Here is a 13,524-nt window from a genome sequence, read left to right as displayed (position 1 = left end):
TTAAGAACAAAATGGACGTTGGAAGCAAACGACCGTGAAGGAGAATTCAAAGAAATACTGAAAAATGAAAGTGTAGGAAAAGCAGTTCAGACTGGAGTGTTTTCTCCATTAGAATTATTTTACTTTTCCTGAACTTACCTTAGACACCGGCCTTTTAAGAAGGGTCGTTTTGCGTCCGTTACTTTGAATAAAGTGTTTCTAAAATGCTGTGTGGGACAGAAATGGGACAGCTGTAGAAGTGGGAGACTCGGAAACGGATAATTTTGTTTTTTTACAAACGTTCGAGAAAAGGACAAAAGCTTCCGCGTAAGTTATACCGCCTTGTCTTTCTGCAAAGAAAGAACAATATGCAACTAATACAAAACTCCCATTGCCATGCCCCCACCCACCCTGCAAAATAGGAAAGAAAAATCTTCTTTACACATTGCCAAAATGAAAGAAGTGTTAACTTCTTCGTACATTTCTTGTAAGTATGAAAAAATGATAATAAAATATATATCTATACAAAACTTTTTAAGTGTTGAGTGCTTGTGACCTGCCCAGACAGACATCACTGTTTGTAAAATAAAAACAAAAACAAAACCTCATCCACATTTACCTCAGGGAAGCCAAAATAGAACTTTTCAAATGCCATTCAAACCCCCCTAAGATGGTTGCCATGGTTTTAATATTTTTAGAGAACTGAATCAGGATTGAAATCTAAATGCAACCATAAATTTGCTCAGTAAGGTAAGCTTTCATTCGAGGCCAGGGGTGTCAAACTTGATTTCATTGAGGGCTGCATCAGGGTTGTGTTTAACCTTGGTGGGCCGGGGGTGTGGCTGGGGTGGGCATGGCCAGCTCAACCTCACTTGTGTCACTTGTGTCAACGTCACTCTGCAATGGTGGGATTCAATTTTTTTTTTTACTACCGGTTCTGTAGGCGTGGCTTGGTGGGCGTGACAGGGGAAGGATACTGTAAAATCTCCAGTCAGGAGGTGATATTTGCCGGTTCTCCGAACTACTCAAAATTTCCACTACCAGTTCTCCAGAACTGGTCAGAACCTGCTGAATACCAACCTCTGCACCTGTCTTCCCTCAAACCCGCTGTCAGCGTTCCAGCAAACCTCCGTTCCAATGAGTAACTCCGAGACTGACCCACGCCCTTTTCCAATAAATCAAACGCAATTCAAAAAGAACAGAAACCTTACAAAATAATTAGATGGGATAAGCACAAGCCTTGCCAAATGGTGTGAGACTTGGCAAAAAGATAACAGACAAGAAATGATTTGCAAAATAAAAATCTTCAAATACAATCCTTCAGGATACTGGAATGTCCACGAGGCTGTAGTTTTAAAACGTCTTTGCCTTCTGCAAAGAACATTAGCTTCACAGCTTTTGAAGGAGGGGCCATTACCTTGCAGCCTTACTCCCGAGTCACCCATGCTGCTGTAACTGCTCTCTCCTATGAGCAATCCTGCGTGCACACGCACTTGGCACAGGCTCCTCAGGAACCTCCTCATCGCTGCTGCTAGCCCCCACAATCTCTGAAGGCAGCAGTCCACTCCCTAATGGTCCTGGCCCCTCGTCTGAGTCCTCGCTCTCCTCAGCCGTCCACACCTGCTGCTGGCTAACCACAATAGAGACAAACATATCCCCCAAATACCTTTATTAGAAGAGCACCTGGCACATCTGTGGAATCTCGAAACTAAAAGTTTCCCGGACTTCCCACAATGTCCCAAACTACAATCCATCCCCTTTTTGCCGTTATCACATCACATGGACCAATCACGATCCGTCCCAGAGTAAGATCTTTCTTTCATCCTGCGCCACACTTAATACACCTTGAACTAACAAAAGAATTTAATTTTGTCTACTTAGAACTACTCAACTGAAATCACCCCCACCCCCTCCCATTTTCTCAGACTATGCAGCAGCATGGAACATGGCTTCCAAAGCTGACACCCTCCCTCACCCCCATTATAATCTTCCTTCCTTCCCTTTTTCCTTCCTTCTTTATTCTCTCCTCTTCCTTCCCCTCTTCCCTTATTTTTCCTTTCCATCTTCCCTTCGTCTTTCCTGTTTTCCTTTCTCCTTTCCCATCCCTTCTTGCATGCTCAAATGCAAAAGGGGAAACATTTCTCCTTTTGTTTTGTTTTTAGTTTGTTTTGCTAGCCCTCCACCAGCGAAAACAGCTTGGAGTAGGCGCCAAGTTGTTTTTGCTGGCTGAGGGCTGCAGGAGGCTGTCACGGCCGAAAACTGAGCCCGAGAGAGCTGTGCACAGCCCCCCAAGCTCAGTTTTCTCTGGCAAAGGCACCGCAGGCCGGTCCTTTGCTATTTCCATGGGCCAAATCTAAGCACTTCATGGGTCGGACACCCCTATTCTAGTGATTCATTGTTTTGTTTAAAACATTTATACTGATAACCCTCAACGTATTATGGGAATTGAACCTGGAATTCTGGTGGTAAGTCACCACTTGTCATATGTTGAGGCATCACACAATTAATTAGCTCTGATATTATGACTCTTTTTTTAATGATGGATTTTCTCAAATTTTAGTTTATTCAGCAAACGTTAAAACAGAAAACACCATATATATGTGTGTGTGTGTGTGTGTTTTCTGAGGTTCTCGCGGGTATTAGTATGTGGATCTTTGGTTATTTGGGTTTTCTCCCGCGTAAGATTGGAAGTATCTAGGCAACGTTTCGATGAAATCTCATTCATCATCTTCAGGCTTGTGTCTTCGGCTCTGTGCTTCTCAGAGTGATGGAAAGAAGAAGCACAGAGCCGAAGACACAAGCCTGAAGATGATGAATGAGACTTCATCGAAACGTTGCCTAGATACTTCCAATCTTACGCGGGAGAAAACCTGAATAACCAAAGACACACACACACACACACACACACATATACATATATATATATTTAAAAGGTGGACAAAAGAAGAAAAAAATACAGCAAACAAAACATTAAAAAGTATCTTTAAAAAAAGACTAACATATATAATGTCCTCCCTAGCTGTATGCTGGATAATACAACGATTAGTTAGTTTCCCACCACTTGTGAAACAGGCCAAAAGAATTTTAAACTACTAAATCTGTTTATGATTGTTACGACAGTTAAACCATCACCATGACTGTCATGCAAATCTATTTCCTCAGATGGTGGGGTGTGTGGGTGGGTGTGAAAACCCAGAAATAAACACCAGAAACCAGCAGAAAATGTTGCAAATTATGTTTGCTTGATTCTGGGACACTGCAAACAGCCACAAAGCACCCAAAATACAATTGCATGACCACAGGATGTGTGTTGCAGCCATGGTAACTCTGAAAATAAATCCTAAATAGCTCTGGGGAGGTCCATTGTAACTTTGAACAGTTTTTAAGCAACCAGTTGTTAACTCGAGGGCTACTTGACTGAGCTGCCCATTGTATATCAAATTTTGGGCAGTTCCCAAACAACAACTATTCTAATAAAGCTTTCTTGCCCGGATTCACACAAACATAAAGAGCCATGATACTGGTTTACAACTAAAGCGGCTGGATCTCGCACTGCTATGCTAAATTTATCAATTTAAACCAATTTAGCCTTTTGTGCAAAATAATGGGTCTGCCTACCTGAAAAGGGTGGAAGAAAAAAAGCAGTGTCATTCCAGCATATCCTCTTGGGGGGCGGGAAAAACCTGACAGGAATACAGCGATAAAAAGAACATGGTTTCTCCGTCTGCTAATATATGGGATGCTATTGAATTAATCCATTTTCCAAAGTAGTGCAATTTCGGAGCCCAGAAGGCAGGGTGTCAAACTCAATTTCACTGGGGGCAGAATCAGGGCCGTGGTTGACCTCAGGGGGACCGGGCGCAGAGGTGGGTATTCTAGCAGGTTCTGACCAGTTCTGGAGAACCGGTAGCGGAAATTTTGAGAAGTTTGGAGAACCAGCAAATCCCACCCCTGACTGGCCCCGCCCACATCTAATCTCTGCCTCCCGAGTCCCAACTGATTGGCTGGGTTGCCTTCTTTTGTTGTCACACACAGGAGAACGGAGCTGGAAAGCAGGTTAGTGGGGTGGGGAGGGAATGGAGATTTTGTAGTAACCTTCCCGCCATGCCCACCAAGCCACACCCACAGAACCAGTAGTAAAAAAGAAATTGAATCCCGCCATTGGCCGGGCGGGCATGGCCGACTGGGTGGCCAGTTTAACGCCACTCCCCAAACTGGTGGCATGTTTTCTGTTTGCATTGAGTAGATCGGGCCAAAGCCAGGATGGCCCGATCTTTCTTCTTTGTATTGGGTAGACCAGGATGGCCCTGTGGCTGGGCCAGATCCGACCACATCGCGGGGTGGATTTGACACCCCTGCCATAAGTGGCCAAAATGAGTGATGATGTTGTCGGAGAGATGGGAAAAGGAGCATTTCAAAAAGAAACCCACACTTACCTAAAGAACAATCATGTTTTATTGTTAATGGTTTTCAGTCATTTAAGTCAGGGGTCTTCAAACTTGACAGTTTGAGGGGCTGCCACAGAGAGGAGGGGGCCAAGCTATTTTCCAAAGCACCAGAACGCCAGACAAGGAATAATGGATGGAAACTGAAAAAAGAGAGATTCAACCTGGAAATAAGGAGAAATTTTCTGACAATGAGAGCAATCTGCCGATGAAACAGAAGTTGCCTTCGGAAGTTGTGGGAGCTTCACTGGAGGCTTTCAAGAAGAGACTGGACTGCCATTTGTCAGAAACGGGGTAGGGTTTGCTTGGGCAGGGGGGTTGGACTAGATGACCTACAAGGTCCCTTCCAACTCTGTTAAGTGAATCGTGATTGTAAAGCCAATCCGGCTTCCTCCATTGACTTTGCTTGTCAAAAGCCAGCCTGGGAAGATCAGAAATGGCTACCCCATGACCTCAAATGCTGCAACCGTCATAAATATGAGCCGGTTGTCAAGCACCTGAGCTTTAATCACGTGACCCTGGGCATGCCGCAGTGGTCGTAAGTGTGAAGACTGGAGATTAGCCGTTATTTTCAGGTCTGGCAGTTCGACTTACCACCATTTACTCAGTGACAATTCAAAGTGGCACTGAAAATAGTGACTTATGACCATTTTTTCACACTTATAATGGTTGCCGCGTCCCCGTGGCCATGTGATCAAAATCCGGATGCTTGGCCACTGTCCCCGGGTCATGTGATTCCCCTTTTGTGTGTCAATTCATCAAATATGATCTTTGATCTATGGTCTTTATAGGGTTGACAACAGAAAAGGAGTGGGGAGCAGTGAGGCAGCTTGCAAACCGAAAGTGCATTCCATAAATGTTTTCAAAGATAGTAACTAGGGGACCGTTGTTTCTGCCATGCAAAATTCTAACTGGAGAACATGATTGATGACTCTTGGCTAGGGATGTGTCCCATTGGAGAATATAAATTACGATACACCCAGGGGGAGGGGGGAAATAGGGTCAAGGGTGACAATGAGTGATGTGTCTCAGAGTCGGCTAAACCCAGGCAGTGCCGGACATGTTAACTCCCAATAAATCCTTTTGAAGTTCTGGCTCAAGACTCACGATTTAAATGCAGGTAGCTGCTGGAGTCCTGACATTGCAGTGTTCTGACCAACAAGGTCGATGGGGAAGCCAGATTCACTTAACGACCGTGTTGCTAACTTAACAACTCCAGTGATTCACTTAACAACTGGAGCAAGACAAGTCATCAAACACGGCAAAACTCACAATTGCCTCCCTTCTCAACAGACATTCCGGAATCAACTGTGGTCGTCAGTTTGAGGACTACTTATCCCGTTGTAATTTCGAACGATCACGAAACGAATGGTGGTAAGCCAAGGACTAATGCCATGATCTGACATGCACCCCTATTCAAATCATAAGTCTCTAGCCACATTTCTCAGAGTAAAAAAGATTGATTTATTAGGAGTTGACATGTCGTTGTTTCCCGGCTGCAGCCAACTCATTCATTTCACCCTTGACCTTGGTCTTCCCCCCAGGCCCTGGATGTATATTCTCCAATGGGACACATCCATAGCCAAGAGTTATCAATCATGCTCTCCAGTAATAATCTTGCCCACCAGAAGCTTCGGTTGTCAAAGCGATTAACTGAAGCCTTTAAGGCAGTGGTGGCTAACCTTTTTGGGCTCCTGTGCCAAAAATTGTGTGCGCGCTTGCACACTCCCGCTTGTGTGCCAGCACCCAGAAGGCAAAGCGCGCCCCTCCCAATGTCCTCTATGTATGCGCACAATCCCCCCCACACACATCCACACACCCCCCATCGCCCTTACCTGCACTGCGCCTCACAGCTGATTTTCGGCCAGTTTGGGGCCTTTTTCGGCCTCCCAAAGGCTTGAGGAAGGCTTCTGCAGGCTTCTACAAGCTTTGCAGGCCGAAATCTAGCCCCGTTTCATCACTTCCTGTTTTTCCGGAAAAAAAAAACAGAAGTGACGAAACAGGGCTAGATTTCGGCCTACAAAGCTTGTAAAAGCCTGCTAAAAGCCTTCCTAACGCCTCTGGGAGGGCGAAAAAGGCCTCAAACTGGCCGAAAATCAGCTGTGAGGCACACACATGCACTGTGAGGAAAGTTTGCCTGCAGCTCGCATGCCGGCACAAATGGCTATATGCCACCTGTGACACGTGTGCCATAGATTTGCCATCACGGCTTTAAGGAATGGCTGCTTTCCCCCACTCCCTTTCTGCTGACAACTAAAAAAACCAAAGAAGTATTTTTTGACAACTATCTGGAATTAGAGTACAATTCATCCTCCAATTCTTTGGGCCAAAAATCATAGGAAGCTCTCTCATCATCCTCAATCAACCAGTGGAACAGCTTTGCCTTTGGAAGTTGTGGGAGCTTCATCACTGGAAGCTTTGAAGAAGAGATTGGATGGCCGTTTGTCAGAAATGGTGTAGTAGGGTCTCCTGCTTGGGTGGGGTGGACTAGATGACCTACAAGGTCCCTTCCAACTCTGTAACCTCATTTTTTTTTTTCAGATGGGAAAACATGATTTAAATAACAGCATCAATGTCAGAAACAGCTCTTTAATGAGTTTTACTTAGTTAATTGTTTTAAAAAAATCTTAATTATAAAAGGGGAAAAAAAGTAAGTGACAACCTAGAAAATACCATGCAAAGCATAATACACTAAGGGAATATCTTTTTCTCAAAGTATTCAGAAAGAAAACTACAGAAGATGGCTGAGGAACCACCGTGCGAGCAGAACTAAAATCACAAATACTTTGTTTTAAACCATTATGTTTTAAATGCCTTCTTTTGGCCTTCCTAATAACTTAATTAAGTACTTCTACAGGGGGGAAAAAAATCACATTATGTGGATAAAGTAGAAGCCAGGTACTATCATTCCTATATACTGTTGATGTACAGAGCAAATCTCTTAAGATTTATCACACAAAGGCTCTTAGAGCCGTATTTCTCGACCTTGGCAATTTTAAGTTGAGTGGACTTCAATCCCCAGAATTCCCCTTGTTGTCTGGGGAATTCTGGGAATTGAAGTCCACACAAATTTAAAGCTATCAAGGTTGAAAAAATACTACTCTAGGGAGATCCAAGCGAGAAAATGTAAAGTTTCCTGCTCGGTCTTCAAGAGGGATTATCAACCAGATTTACAGATCCTGGACAGGTTACCTGGTATCCCACATGAGCCCCTAGCTAGCCAATGTAGACAAGTAAAGGAATCTTTAGTCCAATGTTTTAAGAGCTATATTCCCCCCTTCCTTTTAAAGAAAAATCTGAAATCTGTTCAAGGTCTCCTTGATAGAGAGGAAACCTAACAAGGGTCAGCCAGCAGAAGGGATCCCTATGCAAGGACATAAGCGCCTTAGACAAAAATGTATTCCCTTCCCTGAAAATATCGTACAAAAATAAACATCATCACATTCATAATTCCGTATCAAAGGAGCAAAATATTCCTGATGTAAACATTAGATCGTTTTCCCAAGCAACTGGAGGGGCAAGTGTGCATGTTTTGTTTTGTTTTTTAAAAAAAACATACTCCATAAAATAAAATTGTAGAGCAGGGATCTCCAAACTTGGCAACTTCAAGACTTGTGGATTTCAACTCCCAGAATTCTCCAGCCGGGCTCGAGGACTACAATTCCCAAAATTCAACTTGTGGACTTCCAACACCCAGAATTCAAGTTGTGGACTTCAACGCCCACAGCTGGCTGAGGAATTATGGGAGCTGAAGTCCACAAGTTGTCGACTTTGGAGACTGCCCCCTGCTGTAGAGGAAGAAAAATAAGGAAGAAAACCAGCCGTTGGGACGATCAACCGTTTTACCAAGGGCTGCATGGCCACCACCAAATGCTTTCTGGCCAAAACTGGATGATTTCCTAGAATTATTGAAAATCTCATGTTTGTTCTGGACGGTCTACTTGTCCTTCGCCACATGCCCCTGCCTTGCCACCTCTATTCATTCCTAATTCCCAGCTCACTGGCTGTTTTCTCGTGAGCAGGATCCTCCAGAGTGTCTCCCGCCAAAAACTTTACATTTTTCTCTCCTGCGTGAACCGTGTAATGCCGGTGAAGTTCCGATTTTGACCGGAAGTTCTTCCCGCAATGGGTACACAGGAACGGCTTGGCCCCCGTGTGAGTCCTCTGGTGAGAAATGAGGTTCGAGTTACGGTTGAAGCTTTTCCCGCACTCCAGGCAGACGTATGGTTTCTCCCCCGTGTGGATCTTCTGATGCCGGGTGAGGCTGGTGCTGTCACAGAAACTTTTCCCGCAGTCTGAACAGATGTACGGGGTGCCTCCAGTATGGACCCGCTGATGTCGGACGAGGCTCATGTTGGAGTAGTAACTCTTCCCGCACTCGGCGCATTTGAACGGCTTCACGCCGGTGTGAGTTTTCTGGTGCGTGATGAGATTGGAGCTCCAGCGAAACCCTTTCCCGCATTCCAAGCACGTATAAGGCATCTCCCCGGTGTGGATTCTCTGGTGGAGCGTCAGATCCGCCTTCCGGCAAAAGTTCTTCCCGCAGTCGGCGCAGTGGTATGGTTTTTCTCCCGTGTGGATCCTCTGGTGGATGCGAAGCTCCGATCGTTCGCAGAAGCTGACGCCGCACTCCGGACACTTGTACGGCTTCTCCCCTTTGTGGATGATGGTATGCCTGATCAGGTGAGACTTCACGCGGAAACTCTTCCCGCAATCCAAGCACTGGTAGGCCTTCTCCCCCGCGTGGATCCTCTGGTGAATTGTGAGGCCTGAGCTCTGGCAGAAACATTTGCCGCAATCCAAACATTTGTAGGGTTTTTCCCCGGTGTGGATTCTCTGGTGTCTAACCAGGCTGGTGCTGTAATTAAAACTCTTCCCGCAATCCGGACATTTGTAAGGCATGTTCCCCGTGTGGGTCACCTGAAATTCGATGATATCCGAGGGATCATCTGCTCCTCCGGCAGCCTCACTGCTCCCCTGATGGACTCTGTTCGGTTCTGTGCTTCCTCCGATGAGCTCAATGGCTTCACAAGGAAGGGCCTTCCCGATGTTCTTCTCTGGAGAACGCTCCCCTTCAATTCCATGCCAAATTCTGGGAATGGCTTGCAGGTCACCGTTCAGGGAATCCTTCAGCTCCGAGTTCCCCTTCGCTACCCCGCTGGTGCTTTCTCCTGAAGCTTCTGGAAGATCGGCGGCTTTATCAGCGCTGCTCAAAGATTCACCTGCAGAAGGAATAAGAGATGAAAGGGGGGGGAAAACCAATGGCTTCACACTGCCAAACTATTCACTAGAACTTTAAATTCACTTTCAATTCATATTTCAATGTGGGAGAACTCTAGGCTTGTTCACCAGTATCAGGGGTGTCAAATGCGATTTCATCAGGAGTGGGTGTGGCCAGCTTTACATCACTCGTTGAGGCTCCATTTTGGGCCACGACAGCCTCCTGTAGGCCTCTGCTAGTGAAAAGGAAGCTCGGTGAGGCTCTGCTTGGTCCTATCGGGCTCTGTTTTCAGCTGTGATGGCTCCTGTAGCCATCTTCCAGCAAAAACGGAGCTCCAGGAGATCCGCCCAGGCTCCATTTTGGGCCGTGACGGCCTCCTGCAGCCCTTTGCCAGTGAAAACGGAACCTCGATGAGTGATGTTGAGCTGGAAGAGGGCTGCAGGAGGCCATCGCAGCCAAAAATGGAGCCCCTGAGCTCCATTTTCGCTGGCAGAGGCACCACGGGCCGGTCCTTTGCTGTTTCCAGGATGGCCCCTTGGGTAGATCTAAGTACCCTGTGGGCCAGATATGGACCACGGGTGTCGAGTTTGACACCCTTGGCCTATATCAAGAGTCTCCAAACTTGGCAACTCTAAGACTTGTGGACTTCAACTCCCAGAATTCTCCAGCCAGCTGTGGGAATCGAAGGCCACCAGTTGAATTCTGGGTGTTGAAGTCCACCAGTTGAATTCTGGGCGTTGAAGTCCACAAGTAATTAAAGTTGCCAAGTTTGGAGAGCCCTGGCCTATGCGATATGCTTTCTTGGGGCCCAAGATGATGGCTTTTTCATCTGGGGAATGCTTTAGTCAATTTTATGATGAAGCTTGGCAAAGACCAAAAAGGAGAGGCTTTTTTCCAAAAAATAAGATGGTAAGATAATGAGCTTTAGGCCTATATAGGGGTTTGAACCCAGTGCCATGCCCCTGTCGGAATCTGATTCCGAGGGGGTGGTCGAACAGCTGACAGGGAGTGGGAGTGTGGCTCCAGTGGCTGTGAAGGAAACTGGGGACGGGAACACTCCAGCTGGGCATTCAGAGGAAGACCAAGGCCCACCCCCTCTTCATCCTAGGGCACGCAGGAAGAAACGGAGAAGGGAGCAACATGCGTTACGGGGGAGTAAAAGGCCCTGATTCCCTTGATTAGCTGCAGCTGGGAAAATGGGATAAAAAGGGTGTTTGCACACAGAACCTTGCTGGAAGCAAAGCGTGAATTATCTTTGTTTGTTAAGTTTTATCAGGGTTCTGGCATCCTCCCCACCCCACTAAGCTGTTTTCCAGCTCTGTTCTCCTGTGCAGGGCAACCCGAAGAAGACCTAGGCGATCAGCTGGGCCTCGGGAGGCAGAGAATGGTTGGTGGCGGGGCCAGTCAGAGGTGGTATTTGCCGGTTCACCAAACCACCCAAAATTTCCGCTCCAGGTTCTCCAGAACTGGTCAGAACCGGCTGAATACCATCTCTGGTCTTTTGGATTTCCTGGTGGTCTCCCCTCCCCATAGGAAACCAGGTTTGACTTGCTTAGCTTTTTTTGAGATAACTCAGGGTTGGCTAAACCCCAATATTTATTTAAAAGAGTAATAAATTCCATCCGCACTTTTCTGCAACCGACAATCTGTTTCTATCTGTACGATTATTTCCAAATCCATTTGGAACCCAAAAGTGCTTCCCAAGCCAACGTACAAAGTGAAAATGTGAAGGCAGCGAGTGCCACAAAAGACAGAGGGGAGGGGGAGAAATTGACTTGGCAAAATTATGCCCCCTCTCCCCATATAGTTTTGGCGCTCCCGCCTGTTATTTCTGCTCCTGGCAGTGATTGGTGGTTGCTCTTTGTGCTAAGTAAGACCTTCCGCTGGGATTGCCCCCCTTTCCTTTTTAGAGGTGGGATAAAAAAGGCACCGACCTGCGTAGCCTTCTCCAGGAAAACTGAGGGGCTGCCACAGAGAGGAGCAAGTCAAGCTATTGTCCATGCCATCTGAAGGCCGGACAAAGAATAATAGATGGAAACTGTTCAAGGGGGGGAATGCAAATATTTTTACCACCATTTCTGTGGGCATGGCTAGGTGGGAGTGGCTTCTTCTTCTTCTCTTCCTCCTCCTTCTCCTCCTCGTCCTTCTTTTCTTCCTCCTCCTCCTCCTCCGTCTCCTCCTCCTCCTTCGCCTACAAATTCTTCTCTTCCTCCTCCTCCTCCTCCTCCTTCTTCTCTTCTTTGCCTCCTCCTCCTCCTTCTCCTCCTCCTCTTCCTCCTCCTCCTTCTCCTCCTCCTTCTCCTCCTCCTTTTCTTCCTCCTCTTCCTTCTCCTACAAATTCTCCTCCTCCTCCTTCTTCTCCTTCTTTGCCTTCTCCTCCTCTGTCTCCTCCTCTTCCTCCTCCTTCTCCTCCTCCTTCTCCTCCGCCTTCTCCTCCTCCTCCTTCTCCTCCTCCTCTCTCCTCCTCCTCCTTCTCCTCGTCCTTTTCTTCCTCCTCTTCCTTCTCCTACAAATTCTCCTCCTCCTCCTCTCCTCCTTCTCCCGTCCTTTTCTTCCTCCTCTTCCTTCTCCTAGAAATTCTCCTCCTCCTCCTCCTTCTTTGCCTTTTCTCCTCCTCTGTCCCCTCCTCTTCCTCCTCCTCCTCTTCCTCCGCCTTCTCTCCTCCTCCTTCTCCTCGTCCTTTTCTTCCTCCTCCTCCTCCTCCTACAAATTCTCCTCCTCCTCCTTCGCCTTCTTCTCCTCCTCCTCCTCCTTTCCTCCTCCTTTTCTTCCTCCTCCATCTCCTCCTCTTTCTCCTCCTACAAATTCTTCTCCTCCTCCTTCTCCTCCTCCTCCTCCTCCTCCTCCTTTGCCTTCTCCTCCTCCTCTCCTCCTCCTCCTTCTCCTCCTCCTCCTCCTCCTCCTGTCTCCTCCTCCTTCTTGTCGTCCTTCTTTTCTTCCTCCTCCGTATCCTCCTCCTCCTCCTTCTTTGCCTTCTCCTCCTCCTCCGTCTCCTCCTCTTCCTCCTCCATCTTCTTCACTTCTTCCCCCTTCTTCTACTCGTCCTTCTTTTCTTCCTCCTTCTCCGTCTCCTCCTCCTCCTCCAAATTCTTCTCCTCCTCCTTTGCCTTTTCCTCCTTCTCCTCCTCCTCCTCTTCCTCCTCCTCCTCCTTTGCCTTCTCCTCCTCTCTCTCCTCCTTCTCCTCTTCCTCCTCCTCCTCCTTTGCCTTCTCCTCCTTTTCCTCCTCCTCCTTCGCCTTCTCCTCTTCCTCCTCCTCCTCCTCCTCCTTCTCCTCTTCCTCCGTCTCCTCCTCCTCCTCCTTCTCCTCCTCCTCCTTTTTCTCCTTCTTCCTTCTCCTCCTCCTCCGTCTCCTCCTCCTTTGCCTTCTCCTCCGTCTCCTCCTTCCTCCATCTTCTTCTCCTCCTCCTCGTCCTTTTCTTGCTCCTCCTGTCTCTGTCTCCTCCTCCTCCTCCTCCTCCTCCTCCTCCGCCTTCTCCTCCTCCTCCCTCCTCCTTTCCTCCTTGTCCTTCTTTCATCTTCCTCCTCCATCTCCTCCTCTTTCTCCTCCTACAAATTCTTCTGCTCCTCCTTCTCCTCCTCCTCCTTTTGCCTTCTCTTCCTCCTTCGCCTTCTACTCCTCCTCCTCCATCTCCTCCTCCTTCTCCCTCCTCCTCCTCCTTTCCCTTCTCCTCCTACTCCTCCTTTGCCTTGTCCTCCTCCTCCTTCACCTTCTCCTCCTCCGTCTCCTCCTCCTTCGCCTTCTCCTCCTCCTTCTCTTCCTCCTCCTCCTCCTCCTTCCTCCTCCTCTTCTTCTTCTCCTCCTCCTTCTCCTCCTCCTTGCCTTCTCCTCCTCCTCCTTCTCTTCCTCCTCCTCCTCCTCCTTTGCCTTCTCCTCCTCC

At 47.4% G+C, this 13,524-nt stretch overlaps 1 protein-coding gene across 1 annotated transcript in view; it reads right to left on the bottom strand.

Moving 5' to 3' along the window:
- Nucleotides 1-6,999: 6,999 nt before the first annotated feature.
- The window catches only part of LOC113450950 (uncharacterized), a 20,968-nt gene continuing 14,443 nt past the window's right edge, over nt 7,000-13,524 (bottom strand). Inside the window, 1 exon segment of the mRNA XM_026722290.2 lies at nt 7,000-9,646. Coding sequence (XP_026578075.2) covers nt 8,400-9,646 — 1,247 coding nt within the window. The 3' untranslated portion in view covers nt 7,000-8,399.

The sequence above is a fragment of the Pseudonaja textilis genome, chromosome 2 (assembly GCF_049901715.1).
Source record: "Pseudonaja textilis isolate UNSWEBS1 chromosome 2, rPseTex1.2, whole genome shotgun sequence".
Classification (NCBI taxonomy): domain Eukaryota; kingdom Metazoa; phylum Chordata; class Lepidosauria; order Squamata; family Elapidae; genus Pseudonaja; species Pseudonaja textilis.
Note: the sequence above shows the minus strand (reverse complement) of the source record. Positions and strands in the feature narration are given on the sequence as shown.